The sequence below is a fragment of the Anopheles cruzii genome, chromosome 3 (assembly GCF_943734635.1).
Source record: "Anopheles cruzii chromosome 3, idAnoCruzAS_RS32_06, whole genome shotgun sequence".
NCBI classification, from domain to species: Eukaryota; Metazoa; Arthropoda; class Insecta; order Diptera; family Culicidae; genus Anopheles; species Anopheles cruzii.
Genome location: NC_069145.1, coordinates 68,809,828 through 68,831,965, shown reverse-complemented (window position 1 = coordinate 68,831,965; position 22,138 = coordinate 68,809,828). Strand labels below are relative to the sequence as shown.

At 49.5% G+C, this 22,138-nt stretch overlaps 1 protein-coding gene across 1 annotated transcript in view; it reads left to right on the top strand.

Moving 5' to 3' along the window:
- The first annotated feature begins 89 nt into the window (after window positions 1-89).
- The window catches only part of LOC128270857 (uncharacterized), a 33,515-nt gene continuing 11,466 nt past the window's right edge, over window positions 90-22,138 (top strand). Inside the window, exons 1-3 of the mRNA XM_053008284.1 lie at window positions 90-206; window positions 516-1,027; window positions 9,365-9,416. Of these exons, the coding sequence (XP_052864244.1) occupies window positions 901-1,027; window positions 9,365-9,416 (179 nt within the window). The 5' untranslated portion in view covers window positions 90-206; window positions 516-900. The remainder of the gene's footprint in view (window positions 207-515; window positions 1,028-9,364; window positions 9,417-22,138) is intronic.

Here is a 22,138-nt window from a genome sequence, read left to right as displayed (position 1 = left end):
TTTGTTTCCTCCTTTTAAACGTTCAACTTTTTAATTTGGAAGCCTTGGCTGGTGTCCGACCACTCCGGCACGGTCTTCGGGTACTCCACCCGGGGGCGATCGCGTTTGCGGGAGTTTTCCGGCTAATGGTGGCGGCGCTTTTTCGGGAACCATCACCGGTTGGGAGTATCAAAAGGATTCTGCCAGTGTTCGTCCGTGGAAGCCTGGTAGGGGCTGTAACTAGGGATTACATTTTTTATCCCCGTTTTTGTTGGCTTGGAAGTTTGTGTGGAAAATTCTCTACCGAGAACTGCGTTCATGGAAACCTCCCCGAATGTGGAGCCGGGTTGGAGAGCTTTTGCACGTTGCTCTAGAGTCTGTGTTGAGATAGACTTGATTTTTAATTGAGAGAAAATTTGGAAAACAAACAACAACTCCACTGCCAACAGTGGAGCCGTGCGGTTGCCGAAGCCGCCATTCCTTTTTTCTTGCATTATTTTAATTTTTGTGCTTCACCCTCCCGTTATCTATTGCAGGTCACGGTGCGTCGCCGGCCTAAGGAGAAGTACCGAAATCGATGTAAGAAAGGTGATCAAACAAACAAAGGAAGCAAATTTGCAAAAGTGAAAGTGCTGCGAGGCAACGAGGAGTCCTTCCGAGAAGTGGCATTCTTCGGAAACCATCCCCACGGCCGGGGATTGTAGTAGGAGGAAAGAAAAAGGGTTGCGGTCCCGAGTGCGTGCGTGGTGGTGCCCGGGTCACCCCCGGGGTGCGCCTCCAGGGGTGGTGGCCGTCCGTTTCTAGAGTTTTCACTAGTTCCGGTGTGGTGCGTTCGTTCGGTTGGCCGGTTCTTTTCGGGTGGCGGTCCGGTTGCTGTTTGTCTTGTTCCACGTGGCGATCACGCCCCGAACGGCAGTGCCTATGTGTGACCAGGGCGGGAAGCGGAAGAAAAAGGAAAAATTCCAGTACAACAAATCGATCATGGCCGCCACGAGCGTGGTGGTCCTCGATCGGGGCAACAACACGACCTGCACCATCAATTTGCATGGTAAGTGAAGAATTTCAATCTAACTGACGCAGGATTTCCACGGAAGCAGCTTGCCGGTCGATGTGATACCTAAGAAGAAGTAGAAGGGTTCGGAGATTTATATTTCTTGTTGGATTGTTTTTGCTGCCGATTATGGGGGTTTTAATTGTAAAATTCGTTAAATGAGGTTCAAGTAATTCTCCGTGAATACTTCAGTTCCAAGTCTAGTCTAGTTCGCGTTCTAGTGTCTGATGCAAGAAGGAAAAAAGTTATACCTTAGGCCAAGTGCCGGATACTATCGCTTTGAACAGCCTACAGACCACAGCCCCAGCGGCAGTTCTGCCACGTCGTTTCGATCCGGAAACTGCTCGCCTTCGGCGAGTTAACCTACTTGCGTCCCCGCTGCGTCTTACTGCGTTGGCCACACAGAGTCCCCGTCTGGGTTCTATTGCCACCGCCAAACGAGGTCGTCGTATGCACACACTCATCGGCGGCGGTGGCGGTTGCATTAATAATGAAATCGACGAAAAAAAGGACAGATTCCGAATGGATCCACATCTGGGGGCTTACATACGTCTGTCTGTGTGGTCGAGAAGTAGAAAAAAAATAAGAACACGAGCACAAACAACTAGCTTCAGTAACGCGTGTGTCGGTTTTTTCCCAATCGCCTCCAAATAACCGTCTGCTCCAGCAGCAGCCGATCGACCGTGGGCCGGGTAGCTACTATTTGCCTACCCTATGCTCCGGCGGGAAATCCGGAGCGCTCCGGCTGTCTGGCGGCAGGCGCACGTGGAGACGATGTCTGTGGCAGTGTTTGCAGTTCAACCGTGAACCGCATATTTTAGGGGACATCCCTCTTCCGAAAGCCCTTCCCTTTTCTTGCAGTTGTTTCATTTTCTAAGTATGGCCTGTCTGATGTCCAGTGGCCAAGTTTATATCTTCTTATTGAATAGCTTAAGAATCCTAAACAACACCGCTCAATCTAGTTTAGTTAATGCCAAACATAACAGTGGTGCTGATTTCTTCGGTTGGTGCGATCGTTTCGCGAAGCCCTTACCGTCAACCACCTCCGAGAGGCGCGTGATGCGTTAGTCATTGCACAAGACACCTTAGGCAGGTGGGGGGACTCACATTCACTTACGACACGAGCCTTAAGGTCCGTCCGCTCGCGGTCCAAAGTGCCCGAACCACCTTCACGGTGGGATGCTTACCTTGAAGGCGTGTGAATCGATTTCCTCTCGGTGGTGTGCCGCACGAAAATTGAACCGCCACGAACGTGGTGCACGCGAAGTGATTGCATTAGAAACGAGCAGCGAAACGGTACTGATGATGATGGCGGCGTCCGCAAGTGTTGGTCGCTCGGTGATGGTTAGCCTAAGGTTTTTGGTGCGCTCTTGATGCATCGTGGACAAAATAATAGTCAATAGTGGACAACATTAAAGAGAAACGATTTTTACTAGATTTACATGACCAAAAGTTGTAAGAGGCCGGCTAAGAATCGCTGGCCTCCGGGCGTACTCTGCGCCCCAGGTGCGTGGATGCTCGTGGGCATTCGTCTGGAGGTCGTTCCGTCTTCGAGTGCCGATCGCAGTCTTCTAGTGAACCAAAAAAAAACATCGAACGGAGTTTAGTTCGATGTTTTTTAAGAAAGGCAACTTACCATAAAAATGTTGCACTCGTTAGTTTATTATTTTACTTTGTCAGCATATGGGAGGGTAATTAAAAATATTGTTCCTTTTTGCGTCTAAAATGCACTATTATATAATAACGTTTGCTGAAAGTGCTGAAAAATACGCCAATACGCCAATAGCAATAGCAACACTTAGTAGAGGCCCTTTCGGGTTATGCCCTTGTTTATTACTGCCGACGGTTCACAAAATATTTGGCAGCCCACAATTTGCCGCCAACGCACCAATAAAGCGACACATCCGGTTTGCAAGCTCAGCATCAGCGGCGATCCCTCAGGGTCGGCACGCATTTGGTGGTTAACTCACCTCATTTTCGCTGACCCCAACCAGCAGGTTTGGCGTTTTTCGGAAGCCCCTTTGGCCGTTTTTCATGTGCTGTAATTTTGGTGTTTTTTTTGTTACCTCATCGATCGCGATCGGCTATGCTGTGGGGTTCGATCCTATCGGGCCCATGGCCACCGGGACGCGCCGGAATCGGGGTTTATTTTGAACTGTGCCAATAAAACCACAATAAGCAGCAGGAACAATGAAACGGGAAAAAAAACCACAAAATCGGGCCTCATCCAACGGGTGCATCTTTTTACGCGGCCGCCCCGTGCGCGGTGTCATGTTTTCAGTTCCGCGTGTCGAGTTTGCGATTCGCAAAGCTCAATGAAATGGCCTGTTGTTTGTTTTATTCTTTCTTGAGGGTGAAACAAAACAAAAAAAATATCGATGAATTATGCGAGTGACAAGATAATTGGCTCCTCCGGCTGCGAAACGTGGTCTACGGTCGGTCGGTCGGTTTTGCGCCGATCGGCAGTTGTTTGAAAACTTTTCGATGTACTGTATCGAATGATCGTACATCTGACTTTTTTTTGTACCTTCGATTCATACTTTTTTTCCTGGCAAGGCTGGCAGTTGGCAGCACACGACGCACTACAGGTGGCGGCATAGCGTTACAAAAAGTGTGTGTTGTTTTTTTTGACGCACCCGCGTTAGTTGTTATGCTTAGTACGGCGTTGTGCTGCGATAACGCTGGTGCAGGCTTTTTCGCGGTTTTTGGGCGTTTCAATTTGTGCCCAAAATTGGATAGTGTCACCCGAGCCGGGGGGGGTTGTATCGCGTGTTTCGGGTTTCCACGGAGTACTTCCTCGGAGTCCTTTCGTAGTCCCAAATGCGTAAACTATTCCCAAGTCGATCGCGCGGGTTGATGACCAACAACGTTGTTGACAGGAATCGGTTGGCTCGGTAGATTCGCGATCTGCGTGGTTGCGTTGCGTTGAACTAGAAACTCGGTGTTTGTGCGAATTTGTCCGTTCGGCTTCTATCACACTTTGGCCCCTTGAGCCCGAAGGTTGAGATCGCTTATCAGCTGGTGGATGGTGCATGCTGTTATCAGGAACGGTCGTCTCCGGTGTGGCATAATCAAGGGGCCGCGTTGCAAACAGTGTTTTACCAGCTGAAGTAGTCTGGTATTTGTTATGCACTCTTGCTGTGCTATAAAATTGAATCTTATTTAACGTGAAGATGATTTCAATTTAATTAATGTTCAGTTATGGCACTGTTTTTCGCCATTCATAAAACCAGAGGACTCAGAGTTGCATCTTCGCTATCTCTGGCTCCGCGTGGCTACATGATTAACGGCACCCGGAATTACTTCCGATAATGCAAACACGTAGAAGCAAATCAGCTTCTTTGACCACAGGATTTCATTTTTTTCTGCCCATACATCCGTACGATCACTTTGACCCACGAATGAGGGCGCGTGTCACTTCTTGTCCGGTCAGGCTAGATCCGGACTTTTTTTCTGTTCGAATCGACGGATTTTTGGGGTGCTCGAAACGTGACTATGGCCACACTTATGGCACGAACCATGTGGCGTGCATCGGTCGCTTATCAATGTCGGTTCACAGTTGAATATGCTGCTTGATTACGCTTTCGGGAGGGTGACATTGAAAGTGTGTTCCATGAACGGCATGTAATATTCATCTCATATTGACAACGCTATGGCTGATTGTTTCAACACAACTGAAGCGGCTGTTGGTGAAGTCATAAGACTAAACCGAGTTAAGCAACAGCGTGGGGAAGTTTTCGTGGGTTTGATTGATTATTAGCAAATGTTTGAGCAGTAGCTTGTCGAGGCAGCACCGAAATGGCCAAGCTCTTCTTTGGCAAACTGAGATAAGCAAACTTGGCGACACTGGAGTTGCTCATTGCAGCAAGTTGTGAAATAGGTTGGCCATGTAAGCTTCTCGTTATGCTCATGCTCCCTTTATTGATTATCATTGACTTTAAATGTTCTACGAATTGGTTGGCTGAAAAGAAGTCAACTACAGTATGCAGTTCGGGTGCTATTAGTTGTGGTTGTCAGTGATTAACGGAGAACTTGTCGATCCTTTGGTCGGTTGAGCACGTGGTTTTGTTTAGACGTCAATTTGATTGCGTGAATGTACAATTTCACTAAACGCACCCGGATTCGGACTCCGCGGAAAGGTTACCGGAAAGGTTTGCCAAAAAATGGGACTCTTTCTGTTCGGCGCAGTCTTCCGTTCATCGTCGTTCGCGGTCGACCAGCATCTTTTCTTTCTAATTTCGGTGCAAAATTCGCTTCTTCCTTCTTCCTTCTTTTTCCGGCGGTCTGCGAGACCCGCAGGGCGTTCCATTTCTTTGCGTGCACGATAGGGAAAAAAAACTTGGCCGCGCAAAAAACTTTCCAGCCATTCGGTGATGGAGTTCCGACGGGTGCCGTTGGAAGGTTGTGGGGTACGCTTTTTTTTGCTTCTTCGTACTCCTTTCGCCTATGCTTGAGAAGCGGGTGGTGGCGGTGGTGCACTTTCGCCGCCGCGCAAAGTTCGCGTTTTGCGCGGCAACCACCTCGCGGACCTCCACCCCGAGACACGGGGGACGGGGTTTCGGGTTCCACAGCCTCGGGGAGCCGCCAAACCGTGCGGGGTGAGCAGGATAAATTAGTTGGACCCGAATTCGGGGACCCTCGTTTTGCAAGTTTTTCACCAATCTCGTCCGCGCCCGCGATCCGCGCGTGCTGCCGTCCAACCCCCACGACCCTTGGGCGATACGGAAAAAATTAGGCAGAACGCCACAAGACTCCCGCCGCCGCCGCCGCCGCCGGAGCCTGCCTTCCTCTCCCGACCCTCCGGACTGTGGTTAATAATTTCGCCAACTTTCACGCAGCTGCCGCACCGCGCCGCCGATTTCTATGGTCAGTCCGCTGTTCCGGGAGGTAGCACCGCTTTTTTGCCCCACGCCTCGCCAATGCTCAACCTCACTGTTTCGGTTGAATGATCATTGAGTGAGCAAAAAGAAAAAGCAACAAAAATGGCACAGAACGGCGCGTCCGGCCCATCATCCCCCGATCGCCCGTGAGACCCAGCACACCTCCGGGCCGAGCCGATACCTTTTCTGGAAAGATGTTGTTTTTTAGAAAATGGCCACGGGCGGGTGTGTGGAACAAGAATCGAATCGGCCGCCGTGCCGTGCCGTGGAGTGGAAAAAAGAACTCCAAAAATTGGCACACATTTCGGAACCGCAAGACACACTCTCAGAGGGGTCCATCCCGAACCTGCCGGGACCGAAGGCGAATAGGCGCGAGGGCCAAGCAAAACAAACATACTGACCGGCCTGACCTGGCCGAGCAGGTTTTTTTCGGGTGCAAATTTTAATCGTCCCCTAGAGTTTGGCGCGCTTCGAAGGTTGTCATAGGAGAGCGTTCTGGTCCCAAGCCCCGGCCCCCCGTAAGGGGTAAGAAGGAAGCAAGCTTTTGGCGGTTCGCAATTTTCGTTTTATCCTTCGGCCGCTTTCGCTAACGGTACGGAGGCCATAAATTGTGGGCTTTGGCTTGGGCCATGGACGGTGCATCGTTTGCATCCTCTTGACGGGTTTGCCGAATCGATTTCTAGGCTAATTCGGGTTTGGATGTGACCAGCGCTCACCTCCGTTCTCTGATTTACTGAACTAAAGCATAGTAGAAGAGGTTTTGAGCTATATTTAGGACAGCTGTTTGTTAAGGACGTTTGACGGTTTCGGGAGTATCGGCTCCACCTTAATTCTTTAAGTTATTCCCGAGTTCTCTAGTCTCTTAATTATTAACCATCAATAGCGGGCACAATCGTTCCCGTTGGCAGAGTAGTCGAAAACGCTCGTCGTTGTTATGCAGGTGGCCATTTGCGCCTGTAAAAACACACCGTTACAGAAAGCCACAGAGATTTACATTGTCTTTGGTGCTCTTCGACCGTTTTGGTGCTTGGCACCTTAAAAAGGACTATTTAGGACCCCAAATCTAATCTTCTCGCGACTAGTGACAAAGTATGCGACTTGTCGTGACGTAGCACAGACACACTCCCCGAAATGACGCGAAACGGTGCATGTCAAACACGGAGCGCGTGTTGCTGGATCGTCACCGATCGCGTTTGGCATTGAAAAAAGCCAGCGGCGCAGCGATCGTGCCCGCGGTGACCGCGGCCTATTGTTGCCCTTCGGCGACCCTCGATCGCTCGTGCGCTGGTGTTGGTGGCTTGCGGTGACGATCGAGAGAGATACAGTAGAGTCGATTGGCCGTGTCGCCGTGGCCGTGTAGTAGTAACACGGCGCGCTCTGCAGGCTACGAACTACGATCGTGCGACGCGATGGGGTTCACCTCGCCCCAACAACACACTTGATCCAAGGCGCGACTACCGACCGTCAGCGCCAAGACGCGATCCGTATGTGCACGGGGTAAACAGAAGGGGGGCGGCACCGGTGCCGGATGAAGACGGATTAGCAAACGGCACACAATTTGACGCTGGTATGGTGGCTGCTGCTCTCGGCGACGCGATGAAGTGGGGGAAAAAGTGAAGGTGTTTTTTGGCTATTTGCTCTCGGTAATGTTTGCCCGGCACGGGGCAGTTTACAACACCTCTCGCCCCTCGAAGACTGAACGATGATTAACAATTGAAAAGTACGCAATTGGCTGCCGGCGGCGATCGAATATGTATGCGAGGCTTGGTGAGTGGCTGCAGTGGGGGGGTACCGGTGACACTGCTGCGCATTTGCCGCGAATGATGGACACTCTGGAAGACAGCATCTCGACGATGAAATATCTTGAAATGTTCGTTTTAGTTAAAATATCTCTTCACAAATGTTTTTGTAAAATTAACCTCCAATTAACCTTAAGGATAGTACTTTGCGTAGTAGAGTCCCAGAAAGGCATCCCGAAAATTATAATTGTCGTCGAACTAGTCTGCACTGTAGTCTGCAACTCCTTACGCAATTCTGTTTACAGGAAGATTCCCTCAAAGCCTTAGACATTGGCCGAGCTAGGGAAGGACGGCGTTGCAAAATGCACGCACAGATGAGTTCTTTTGTTGGTCTTGCAACCTCATCAACACCGACGCATGTCAACGGCGACACCGCCCGGTGACAGGCAGCAGGAGCGCAACGGACACGCATCGCTTGCGCCTCGTCGCGTGCACTGCAAATACGATCTGTTGTTTGCCACACACCGCACAACGATCAACGAGCTCCGCAGTGAAAATGTGGCTTTTGAAGGTCGTTCCGTTCGCTTGCGTCCGTGCATTGGTTCGTTGTTTTTTTTAACCACCACCACCACCCATCTACATGGAGCATGTCATTGGGCAAACGCAGTTTTCGGCGCAGGCTCTAGGAGATTTGGCACACGAATTCGACCGCTGCTGTGGAGGAACGGCCACACTAACCACACCGATGCATGGGGTTCGTGTGGGTTTCGAGTCGTGGCCTCCCCGCATCATAGGGGTCTGCCTTCGGATCACATGAGATGCAGGTGGAACTCGCTTACTTTTGGTCTTCGCTAATTTGAAAAGTGCTGGGAACGAGGGAAGGTCAGCCGTTGTAATATGTCATGTCAAATAGAATGTGTTTCATGTTTCACCCTATGAACTTTACACGATGACTTGAGTGGGTTAATAGTTCAATCGTCCAATTGAGAAGTAACAGAAACAGGAATGGCGAATTGAACCATCAAAAAGAGAACCGAGAAAGCAGAACCACAGCCGATTACTTAATGAGTTAATTATTGGCGGCCACATTCCAGCCTCTCTGACGTTCCATCGAGTAATGCATTTTCCGGATACGTTTCATTTGACACAGCCACCCAAAGCAAAGGGTGCAACGCTTGGAATGCCCGGGTCCTGCTTCATCCTGCCAATGCCACTCCGATGGGGACCAAGTTGAGCGGCATTAATGAATTAATTATGCTGCGGCGTCTTCCATTCTTCGTGGTGTTACATTCGTTTTTCAAGGTTTTTTTCGTGTGTTTGTGTGCACTTCTCTCACGGCTCGGCTAACGCCACTGTTTTTAATTGTTCCGGATGGTGGAAGGCTTGGTGTTGATTGAAGACGACATTGTGACATCACCCAGTATAGCCCGGCGTACGGGTTTTTGGTGTTTTTGATTTCGTAAACGATGCGAGCTGCGAACGAAACACGGTGACTGCTTCCGGTCGGTCCTTTACGATCGTGGCAGATCGTTTGGGTTGATCGTTTTCATTTCTTAACGCCAGCTCTGTTGGAACGGAAGTTCCGCATACTTCCGGATTCTTCGACCAACTTAGGCAGGCACACTATTGAACAATTATATTTAAATTTTTTGTTATCGTTAGCGTCATTTTCAGATTTTCCTTTCAAATAGTAATGTTGTGCTTCTTTCTTTCAGGGGCTACCGTGGTGTCCTGGCGAGTAAACAATCAGGAGCAACTGTTTGTCAGGTAAGCGATGGGAAGTTTCAGCTTTTTGTCCCCTAAGCTGCTAGCCGGGATCTCAAAGCTCAAAGCATAGGAGATTTTTAAGTAAAACTGAACCGAAATACTATCCTTTATGAGACGCCATTTTCACTTAAGCGATTGTCTCTTTTCTTTTTGTCGAGCTGTGTCACTATTACTTCAAATAGATGCGTTAAATACCGGTCTCGTTTTTAGTAGTGCTCCGGCCTGGGCTTGGCTAGCGAAAGCTTAGTGGAACAAAAAAGTATCCAACATGCACATCCGCATTCGACACCCCGTGGCACACGGACACGCCATGGGCGGACATTTCGAGGTGGTTTTAATTATTCTAATGGGTTCCGAGCGCCATCCGCGGGTCCGCCGAAAAACCGCTTTCTCCACAGACCGCAGACCGCGTGGAGTGGAGTAGTAGGTAGGACCTTCGGACCGGCCATGGACTGATTTGCCAACCGGAAGTTTTGTTCCTGCAACGCTGTTGTATGTTTCGTTTTGTCTCGTTTTTGTAGTCTTCAAGAATTGGGTGGATCGCCGTTTTTTTCTGGGTTTCGTTACTCCACCCATAAAGATTCGGAACGGCTGACCCAAGACTGTCAAGCGGTGGCTTTTTTGTGGGTGGATGACAATTTTCGCTGGAATGTCCACATCTGGGCGTTGGGTGCGTTTGTTTGTTTTCATGTTAACACACTCGGCACATTTTTGTTTTGCGTTTTGCGGAAGTCGCGGCTCCTGTGCCAAACATTCCAGGCCACCACACACGCAATTTTCCGGAACCGTCAGACCGAAATTTATCAAGAAGTCCGTGTCATGTTCGTGGCGAGGCGAGATGATCTTGCGATCTGCGTTTAGGCCCTGCCTTCATTAAAGGTTTTGGGATTGTTGATGGGCATGGATGGATGGACATCAAATTGAAATCAAATTTGCTGCCAATTTGTCTATCATATCGTAGCCGTGGAATGAAATGACCACAAATTTAAACTAAGAAGCCTTCGAATCAGTTTCGTGTTCATAATTTGCTCAGCGATCGATCGAAACAACGGGGAAATAAATCAATAGATTAACTGCAGCGCGAAGCCCAGCGATGAGAGGCACAATGCAGTAAACTAAATGTTTAATATACTAGTTCTGTCTCCTTATTCGTCCTCGTATCTCTATTCTCGCTCTCTCTCACTCTCGTTCTCGCGGTTCAAAATTTCGCTCAATTTTTCTAGCCTCATGCATATGTGTTGGTGGACTGGCCACAAAAAAGTGAGAAACAACAGAAAAACTCGCACATCGAGTTATGTATCGCTATTTATGCTTCCCGGGTGCCAACGGTGGCCACCACAGCGCGCGGGGCACGCACTCTCGCAGGACACGCAGCCCCACAACCGAGCCGAGACCGATACAGGAGGGGAATGGGGAAATTAGTTAGAGAGAAATGGGACACACACACGCACCGCCGGGTGGCTGTGGGTGGCGTGATTTTTCATCCGCTTTCCACGACTCGCGCGCCCGCACCCCTTTGCGTGTGTGTCCCTTTCGTTTTTTTTTCACCGTCCCGGAACCAAAAGGATTCGGATTGCGGACCACCAGCCCCGGGAGAGATATTCATCGTCAGCAGAGCGACCTCGGGCGGGCGGGGAGGGTCCTAGTCGGATGCCGGAAGCGATGAAGGGATGAAACAGTATCCGGTGGCCATTGCCTGGCCGTGTTGCGTACGGTCGTCCCCCGCTTTTTTCGTCCTCTACCGTCCGTTGGGGAGATAGTCATTGGTGTTCTAACCACACGAATGGGGCCGACTGTTGGGTTGGGTGGATCTGGTTCTCTGGATGGCGCTCTGGACGTTGAACTGTGCCAAATGATCGCACGGTTGATGTAGTTCCCGCTCATGTTTCGTGTGCCCAGCAGCCGCCGGCCCCCCCAGTGCCTTGTGCCGTGCATATTTCAGCGTATGTAAACTTTGAGTTTAGCAGCCGCTCTGTGCCAGGCTGCGGTATCCGTGGTTACTATTTTTTCCTGCTCCTGCCGGTTTAGGGATGGGTGGGTTTTTTTGTGTCCCTGCCTGGCCTGATCGGGTTCGGGTTGGTTTGGTCACTCTGCACCTCCTCCGGTTCCGGGCATAGGGCTTCCGGGCGGGCTCGAGGACACGATTGTTTTATGGGACAAAAAAAGGCGGAGGCAGGCAGCATTCTCTGGTCCGGCTCGGTTGGAGTATTAAAAACAAAGGCAGACCAGAATTGCATTCCACGGAAATGGCTTTCCCAATCATGATGCGAATTCAAATCACGATTCGCATCCCGTGTGCCGTGGGTCCGTAGTGTGGCCGGACGGACACGGACTGGTAAAAAATAATGAAAAATTGCCCAAATCTTTTATCGTGCTGCACTTTTGGAGCGGTGAACGCCAAGACTGGTCTGGTGCGCCCAGTGAGTGTGATGCTAGTAATCTGTATTCCACTATTTAAGCTAGTTTTAGCAGTACACAAATGTAGTAAATCATTTAAAAGTACATAATCAATTTGAAATTCTAATTTATTTCCCCAAATGTTCCACTGGAATGGCTCAAGCGATGCACATGCAATTTATGCAGATTTAATTTGCTTTCCATTAAAATACATTTCATGTACGGCACTAATAGCGGCAAGTTTTTGTTTCTGCCATTCTTTCGCCTACCATCGTCACTATTTTTTCACCCGCAACACTCTAGCGACATAAGTGTGGCGAACCGCGCACCGGGTCCATGTTTCACCGGGTGGGTTCACCGGGGTTATGTGCATTGTTTCCTGATCCTTTTTTTTCATGCCGGAGAGCTAACCTTTTTTTTGTTGCTGCCCCGTGGGAGCTTGCACACGGCACAAATACTAAAACCGCGACGCAGGACGCACCGCGGGTAACGGTCAGCGATAAAGGCTCCGGGTGCGGCATGTGTGTGATACGTGATTAAATAGATTTTGATTGTGGTTGACGTGCATATATTTACTAACGTCCGCACACAGTTCCAGGGGTCCAATCAGCTATGTTAAAACTGTATTTTTTTTGTTTTGGCGAACACTATATCGGCAAAAAAATGTGAACACCACCATTTTGGTTGCACCCGTGGCAAGCAGCAGTCAGCGTCAGCGAAAGAGAGAGAGAGAGAGAACGCTGGAATGTTTTTTTGTAATGCTCAGGATAGTTTTTGAAGCATAGTTTCAGGATAAAGTTGTTCATAACATATTGATTTTATTCCCATGGTTGGTGGTGCACTGGTCACCGGTGCTGTCCGCCGGCACTGGCTCGGGGTGATGATTTGATGCTGATTGGTGGGATATAAGGTCTGATTACATTACTCATTAAAATTACCATGATTGTTTTTTGTGAATAAATAATGCTGTTGAAATTGTTCCGGGAAGGATTCACACGGATATTGATTAAAAATTGCCAAAGTCGTGTTTGACGGATTGTCAGAGATGGAAAGATAGGACTAGTAAGTCCTATACTGTTACGTGATACACTTTTCAAACTATGATTTACTAAATATTGAATTTCGCTTTATGCTTCAAACGGTGTGACGATGCTTGAAGCCAATTAAAGGTCTATTCTCAATTTCCAACGATCCGAGTTTAGTGCGATTCTCTGTAAGGGGAATCCGGCCAGAACTACGCTGACGTTCGAAGGCTTTGGCTGCATTATCGAAGTGTAACCGCTTTTAGAGCCATTACCCGAAATAGTTGAGTTAGTTTTTCGCTGCCACTCGTTTTATTACTTCAAAAACGATAGCCAAGTTTGCAAACTTTAAATAAATCCGGAAAGCGGACACACTCTAACCTGGCGCGCTGCGCCTGCTTCCGAGTCCAGTAAAGCGTGCAGAGAAAACTGCGTCCCGATGGGACTTGCAGAAACACTGCGCCAACGAGGACGGCCAACCAACCGGGGAGGAAGCTGTGAGTGAAACTGCAGTAGAATTGGAGCGAAAGGAGAACGCCATCACGTCCGCCACCGTCGCCGTGCGCACACCGTCTCACGATGTCCACTGGCGGAGTGTAAAACGCGGCCATAAAAACCGGGCGCTGCCGGGAGCCCTGGTTCGGCCGCAACCGACCACCTCCAGCCTGGGAGCTTTCAACGTGCTGAAAAGAGGAAGCATTTTTCTGTGTGCCCACTCGGTCCGGGTTTCCATGGTTTGGCCAATTTTTTGCTCTCCTTCTTCCCATTCTTCCCAAGTTCCCGGTACGCGTGTTCCTTCGGCGGTGGGAAATGAGCTGAAAGCACCAGGACGAGGCCCGCCGGCCTCGTAGCTAGCGCGCTACGGGCAGAGAAACTAGCGTCATAACGATGGCCAAATGAAAAAAAACTCGGGACTATGAGCGAAAAAGGACACACAGGACCCAACCCAACGTGAAACGCGTTGGCTCGGGCGAACGGGCGACGCACGTTGCAGCGGGTCGCTTGTGGGGCCTACGAGTGGTGGAGTCCCGCAGCCGCCAGGTCTGTCATCGTTGAGCGTTTTTCCCATTTTCTCGATTCCCTCGCAACTTTGGGCGCCATTTAAGTTTCCATTTTCTGCAACAACTTCGCCGTCATTTTTTCGCCGCCCGTCGCACCGCTCGCTTCATTTTGCGTGGCGCAGGTCCTTCGGGCTCGACGCGACGCAGGGTTCGGGCCTTTGAAGCCGCCCGCCGTCGCATAGTGGCAGCGCACCGGCCCGGTTCGTTCGGTATCAGCGTTTTGGCATTTTTTCGGATTTTTCTCGTTAGTGCGCAAAGCGGAAGAAGAATGCAAACGCTGTGTGCGGGATGAAAAATGCAACTCGCAGGAAAACTTTAGATGAAATCGAGTTTTTGTACCTCACGGATCGTGCCGCGGCCCTGCCGAAAGTTTTCGGGGCTGCTAAGGCTTGTTGGCGCCCAACCGGCGTGTGCTGCTGAGGTGCGTTCGGGAACCACGCCGTTGGTAGACACATGGCAGGTTCCAAAATCGACATTTCAGAGTGCATTTGTGTCGAAGTTTTGTGAAGAATTCAGCTTAATTAGTAATAGGAAAATAAATAATCGAACGACAACCGATTTTTAACCGATTATCTTACTGTAATGTTGCCTGCACTGTAAAGCCTTTCTAAACTATTTCATCAAAATACGGTCGTTATCACCTTCAAACTTGAATGACTTCGTCTCGTGGACGTTTTTTGCTAGCTAGCATACCAGGTGTGCCTTCTGAGTGGCGGCAACATGACGCGTGTCGCCATTTTTTTCTTCCTTTACTCCGCGGCGATCGGTAACCTTCGGTGTGGCAGAAACTGGCGACGTGCGTTCTGTTTCACAAAAGTTGAAATTGATTTTTCGTTCTTTGTCGTTGCTCCTGCCGCCAAAATGCAAACATTTCTGGAAGCCGGTTTTCGCGCCAGACAGAAGCCCGATCTCGTCTCTCGGAACGGAGGCGGAGCAATGTGGTCCTGATCGAAAGATATCATAAAATGTCGGGTGAGATTAGAAGTTTCCAGAACCGCGTGAAAAGGGCGGTTTTTTTTGCGAGCGCCAGCTCGTATTGAAGCAGTTCCTCGATAATACCGAGAAACCGATGGAGTCACCTGGTGCTTCACGATGTAGAACTGCGTTGCACATGGCTGCGAGTCTTCTTCCCTTTTCTACGAGTTGTGACTAATGTCTAATGGCTTAGTGCAAACGCAAGACATGTGATTGCGTATAGTGTATTAAAAGCATACAAATATGTGTTTATTATTCTTTCTACGAAATTTTTGTTCCGATACCTGCGAAGAAAACTTACTTCGCCCTGGTGCCTGAGGTGGTAAGTTTGCCACGTTCTACCACCGCTGAACGATTCATAGCCGAGGACCAGGAGCATATCGTTACGGACGCCTCGTTGCCGTGTCTCTAGTCGCAAGCTAAGTCAACACCGTGTTTGAAACGTATGCTTCAAAGGAACCACAAATTACGCTATGACGGTGATGATGATGTTGATGGCCACCGGGGGGCTAGTTATTGGTTTGATACGTCACTGCCGCTCGACTCGTTGATGACGGTGCAGAAAAGCTACGCGCCGAAGGTCCGATGATGAACGATGGTCGATTGTGCAACGGTGACCAAGGGCGCACCAAGCGTTTGCGGATAATTCGTTTCTATTTTATTGTAAACTCCATTCTTTTATGGCATTTAGAAGCCTTGCACCTTATATGAAAAATATGAAATTCACAAATGAGCACCATTTTATGAACCATTATTTCCGGCCAATTGAGCTGGTTAGGAAGGGCTTGTTGTCGGTAAATTGCAATCTACAGGCTACAGGTATTGGCCAACCGGTACAGGCCTTGGTCCTCAAAGGACGGACGAGTTAATTTCTTCTGGTCCAACTGATCCTCAAGTGGCCCTGGCGATGGCGAGTCACCGCTCTAACGATGTCAGCTCGGGCTTTAGCCTCTCTCCGTTTGCTTTCGAAAATTCTCGGTAGAGAGAAAACAGGACGAACGTCGTCGTGATGATGCAACGGGGCGAGCTACCGGTTGGGCGACTCCGGGAAAACTTTTGCGCGCCACCGACGAGTGCGGCCTGGCGAAAAAATCCTGAAAGACGGTTCGTTACGAGTTTCGTGGCGTTGCCCGCGGTGGCAAGCGCACAAGAAGCGCATCCTTGCGACAACACCGTGATGGCTGCATTTTTTTCGGCTTCTTCGTTGATGTCCTCGACAGTTTTAGGAGCGTCGTAAGGTTGCCGCCACATCACACGCCGGCGGCCAGAACCGATGAGCTTCGCGTAGCGAGTGTAGACTGCAAGAGGTTCCCAGGTCAAGGTGGTGGGTCACTGCTGTGGCGCAGGCCGTGCCACCGGAAGCGACGTGCATGCGGGAGGCCAGAAATGTGGGACATAAAGGGGGTGGGCATCAACCACGCTGGTGGTGGCGGTGGCGGCGTCTGGGTTGAAGAAGGCTTCCATTGCGTTAGAAATGCCGGTGGCGAACCACCAGACGAACGCAAGACCCGCGGAGAAAGGATAAACGAAGGAGCCCGAGAAGCAGACCAAGAAAGGGCGAAAAAAAACGGGTACATAAAAGGACAGGCAGGCCAAAAAAGTTTCGCATAACACCACGAGCTACTGCGGAAGCTCCGATCGAAAGTTGCGAGCGAGCATCCGAGAATGGGCCACGATCTAGATGCGGAGTTTGTGTGGCCCGCGGAAAAAAGGAGCTCCAACATGGCGACGTCCCGTGTCCTTTCCTTTCTGCTCCAGCTGCTGCGGCCGTCGCCCCAGCCGAAAGAAGTACCGCGCGCGACGAGTCAAGAACTTTTGGGCGACCAACATAAAACAAAAAGCGCAAAAACAAAACCGCCACAAGAGCCAGCCCGCTTTAGATGGGTCCCTGTTTTAGCGAACGGGCTAACGAAGGAGCGCCCCCAAAGCGCGACGCTTTGCCACCTAAAGGATGTAAGGAGCGGTTCTGTTCTCTTTTGCGTCGGGTCGTTCCCTTTTTTTGTCGCCCCTTCGGTGCGTTCGGACGGATATTTTGCAACATCGGTCGATGCTGCGCTTTCGGGTACCGAAAGCGGGTGACGCTCGGGCGGCAGCGGACGGCCGCCTTTTCTCTTCGGGGCCCGTTTTTGTTTTGTTCCGCTCGCTTTGTTCGCCCGCGGACTGCACGTGGACTTTGGTGAAAAACGGAACCGCTTTGTTGTGCTGCTTCGTGTTTTTTGTTTGGTGTGGCATCCTTTGAGACGATCGTTTGTCTTCGGATGATAGATCGTTCGACTTTTTTTTTCTTCGGCCCATACTCCAATTTCTTTTACTTAATTTTTGTTCGAAAATTGTCTTATCCTTAAACCATCTTGGTTTGCTGGTTATGTTTGGTCGCTTCCTTCTTTTTCACTTGTTTTAGACACTGTTATGGGTGCACTTTTGTTTACAATTCAGTTTTTAACTTTTTTGCTACTTATGAGTCTATTATATGGAGCATAAAAAATCCTAATAATTACAGACCTTTGCGCCCTCGCATGTTCCTCGAAATCGATAAACATCGCCCTCTGATCGGACACTCGCACAGGATCGACTTTCGTAATTAACGTCCCTGCTTTTTCAGGAGTGCCCTTTGTTGTTCCACTCTGCAAAAGAAAATGCCCTCAACACTATTTGCATTAAACACTTTCAAGCAGACAACAATGCGTTTCCCCAAAAAAGGCCCCCGATCTGATATCTGCCGACGGTGCCGGGAAAAATGGGTCGATGGAAACGGTTCTTCCTTTCTTCCATTTCTGGGGGACGAAAATCCAATTCCCTATGGGAAAGTCAGTCGAAGTGTGAGGTGTGTGTGTGTGTGTGTGTATCCAAGTATTTAAGACTTAATGTTGCCTTAATGATTAATGTTGCACTTGCGCTTCGCGAAGTGAAGGTCCAGTGTGGTCCAGCGGAAAGGGCGGAGTGAGGAAAAAAAGCCGACGCCGACCGACCGACGATTTGTGAAGCGTGGATCCCTTTGAAGGCGACATTACGGGGTCGGGTCCGGATAAAAAAAAGCCTGCTAATTAAATATTAAACATTAACATTTTCCTTCCCGGGAATCGGGTGTAACTTATTTGTAGCTTTTTGTACATGTTTCGGTGTATCTTAAGTTATTTGTTCTTTTTTATTCCTAGGTCGGGCCGGGGCCGGGCGTAGTTTGATTGCGACCGGGACGCGCGATGGTCCGACTTTTCTGCCGTTTGAATAATTACTTAGCCGAAGGAGCAAAAACGAACGAAGGGGACTAATAGCTTGTTGCACCGCGCACATCTTTTGGGCGATGGGTCGGTCACTCAAGAAACAGAAAGGACTGAAATTTAAATGCAAAAACAACAAACTGAACCGTGTTAAATCCTCATTCGACACAGTACTCGCTCGGCCCGCTTGTACTCCAAAAGATAAGAATCCTTTTTTACAGGGCGAAAGTGCATCCATTTGATCTTTCTCCATGCTTCGCAACAATGTATGCAACGACTCCAGCCGTATAATTGTGGCCAGTTTTGCGAATTGATTCGTTTTTGTTGGTGTCGCTTGCCACCATCAAAAGTGCGGAGGTCGTTTTAATGCAATGAAGCTTCTCTCCGCATGGAGGCTCGAGTGCGGTATGCTGCTGCTGCGTCCACCCGTGCCCGAGAACGTCCAGCTGTCTGTCAATCAATCAATAGTAGCTTTCGGAGAGCCTAAGGGACTTTTTTTTGCCCTGTTATGTCTATCGGTCCGGTGCGCAAAGCGGACTTATGCTGCACCCTTATGCTGCTGCTGTCGCCGCTACGGAATGGCATTTCATTCAGCGTTCTGTGTGTACCTTAATGGAGCGGCGACCTCTCTTCCCGGGTGCGTTTCGAATAAAAACTTCCAGCGTTCGGTGCTTCTTTTTTGTCGTGAGCTTAAAATTAAAACCGTAGATTGATGTTTGCGCGCCATTCCCAAAAAATTCTATGCGCACCACCGCCTTCCATCGTCCTCTGCGGACCGACCCCAAATAGGGTTTTGGCAGGAGGAACAGCGATTTTGGGTACAACACCACCACGCCAGGCTTCGAGAACTGATTGGGCAAACGGCAATCGAACGGCTCTTTCGGCGTCCTTCTGCCTTTTCTTTCTAAGATGGTGGCCGCCGCCACAGTCACGTTGACAATGCCCTCTCTCGGTGGTGTTGGACGGTCCATCGTCTGCTGAGACACACGGAACCAATGTTCCGTTGGTGCGTAGCGTCTTCCGACTGTTTGACGTTATAATTGGGCCAATCGCAGTGTGATGCTCGGTTGTTGCTGGGCTTTGGATTCGGATGAAGTAATTCGGAATTTTTTGGCAAACGGCAAGCCATAAAAAGAGGTATTTTTAGTCTTCATCTCTCTCTCTCATGCTCCTTGTTTGCTCCTTTTCGGTCGATCGTTGGATGGCCTCTGTTTGGGAGTCGAACGTTGAAGCTTTTGAAGGCTTTCAATCGATTGCTAAATGAATGAATGACACGATTGACGGTCGATGGGAGGATGTGGTTGATGTGTATAAATAAAAGCACGTTGCCATGTGGGCAAGTGATTGCGTGGGAAACTTTTATCCACAAAACCTTCGTCGACGTCGCTTTGAACGCTACTTCGTATACGGTTGTTAACAATTGAACGTTGCGTAGGGTTGTTAACCTGATGCGTATGGTTGTTAACAATTGAACGATTTTAACGTTAACAATAGAAAGCATCCGTGGATTTGTATAGCAAACAAAGGCACAAGGCTACCTTGTTTTCCACAACAGGATAGTTAAATTGCATTGTTCTTTTTTATTATTCGAATATTTTAGTTCATTGAGTATTGAGGATTGCAGTTAAATATCTTGTTTCAATTTAACTAAAGTATTCTCTTTGTTGTGCCATTTCGCGCACGTGTCCTTATGGAGACGCCTGATACTTGATGCATTTGTTTGTCACGTCCTCGGTGCTCCGTTTTCCCATGGAAATTGTGGGACGATGAACTTAGGGCTGAATTGTCCACCGGGGACTTGAGACGTCGGCTGCGCCCAGACGGTGGGCCCAACAACAGCCTCCGTTAGCACGATGTGTTGATTCGAAACTCAGCTGGTTGTAATTCGCCGCTGCCGCCGCGCCATCGTGCAAGATGATACTTTTCGTGGAAATTGCCGCCGCGTCGAGAGCGCACACATACACACACACACACACAAACTGTTGATTGTCCGCGAACACGTGGCGACCACGTCGTCCTGCAAAAGGATTGCACCGTGTTGTGGCCTTTGTGTTGCGTGTTCGATCGTTTTCGTGCGAAAGCCGGTCGGTACTTTCACCAACCACCGCCCACCGGCTTCAGGCTGCGTCACAGTTTTCTACGAATCCCGGCGGACGTTCCGTGCGCGAAAATTTGATAAAGAAAAACCAGCATTTTAGTCTTTCGCTGGAATCGGCGCTTGGTGCCAGCACCTTTTTTGTGCATCTTTCTTGGGATTTTATTTTTTCATCAATCCTTTGACACGGCCTTAGCCGGTACTGTTCGGCGAATGAATAAAGAAACGACAGCTCCGAACAACTTCATCGAGTGAAGCGGTTCACGTGAAAAAGAGAGTCCGGTAGTTTTTCACACGTGTCCGCGTGTTCAAAAACTACGGAAGATTACAGCCAAACACACGGACGGCACCAGGAGTCTTTCATTTGCTGGGTTTCCCCCTGTTGGGGTTTAGGAAACGGCCCCTTTAAAATTTCTTCTCTTAATTGCTCCCTCAATATCCTTGTCGCCAAATTTTTACAACACCCGAACGGGTACCTTCTTGGAATCCACGAACGGTGGCCAAAAGGCCGAGAAAAGAATCGTCTAGCAAGTGAACATAATTCTGCGTTCCTCCCGAGTTCCGATTTACATGGCCACAGTGAAAGCCATGCTTCCGGCTTTTCGATTTTTCGTCTTCCTGCCCTTCATAAGTGTGGCGCCCCCGCGGAGTATGCTTCTGGGGCGCTCCCGCTTGACCGACATTTGCCGGTGCCGGTAGTGAATCACACAGTTTGTCCGGCTCAAAATAGAAACAAAACGAAGCACCACACACACACATACACACACACGGACGCGCAAAAAGACCCGCCGGAAGAGAGAGAGCGAGAGAGTCCGCGGGCTTAAATCGCGACAGAATTCCCATTCAAGGTCGTCGCCCACAAACGGTGGACGCGAGACGCGGTTGTTTTGCATTTGTTTGCGTATTGACGGCGGCGTCTTCGGAGACACGACGCCCATTTTGAAATGGTTTTATTTTGAGCACAATTCTTCCAACGATCGGTCTTGTTCTTCTCCCTCGCGTCAACTGGGGCGCGTTCCCACGACGGCACACAGAGGCACAATCGTTTTCGGTTTCGCGCTTTTTGCGCGGTCTCTTCGTGCTGCTCGTCCTTTTTGGGTTCCCGCCAGCTTCCAGCTCAGTGGTGTAGTACCGTTAGGTGATTTTGTTTTCGCTTTCCTTGCACCTTCCGAAAGAGCGCGTAGGAGCGAGGCGAAGCTTCTTGGCGTTCCTTTTGCTGTTGTGGTCCTATTTTAAGACAAGCTTCACCGTTCGGTTTTGTTTTCTTGACTTTGCTTGGCTCGTTATTGTTTTAGATCTATTGCCTTTGAAGCAAGGAGATGAAAATCAAACGACAACGTTCTAAAATATTACGAAAACCAAGCGAACATTTAATTACTTCGTTTTCTCTAGGACTTGAACAAAGCTATTAGGGAAGTTATAAAAAATATTGATGACTTATTAAACTTTTCGGTTAATTTCGATTTGATTCTTCTGGGGGCAGTCTGATCGCACCGGAGGCGGCTGAAATGAATGTCTGCATCATGAATCATCGGTGTGCATATCCGTTTCCGCACTTCGACCCACAAGGAAGTTGTTTTTAGACGCAAACACATACACTCACACACACTACTGTACACCGCCGTGGGCTGTCAAGTTTTTGTTTATGTTCCCGCCTCCTGTGAGGGGCTCATCAAACGCTGACGTTTCTCTCGCGTGATCGCGCATCGCAGCATCAGCAGCAGTCGTCAGGCCGTGGTCGATATTCGCTCCACACGGATTGCTGCACGCTTTTCGCGATTATCCTTGGCCGGGGGAAAGGCCAACAAACTCCCGGCGGCTCCAGCAGAGCGGGATCGAGACTTTTTTTACGGTCCGCAGACATCCATCCGCCGTCGGCGTGGCGGTTGAGTCTTTGCTCTTCCGGCGGTGCCGGTTTGTGTGTGTGTGTGTTGTGGCCACTGTCATCCTGGTC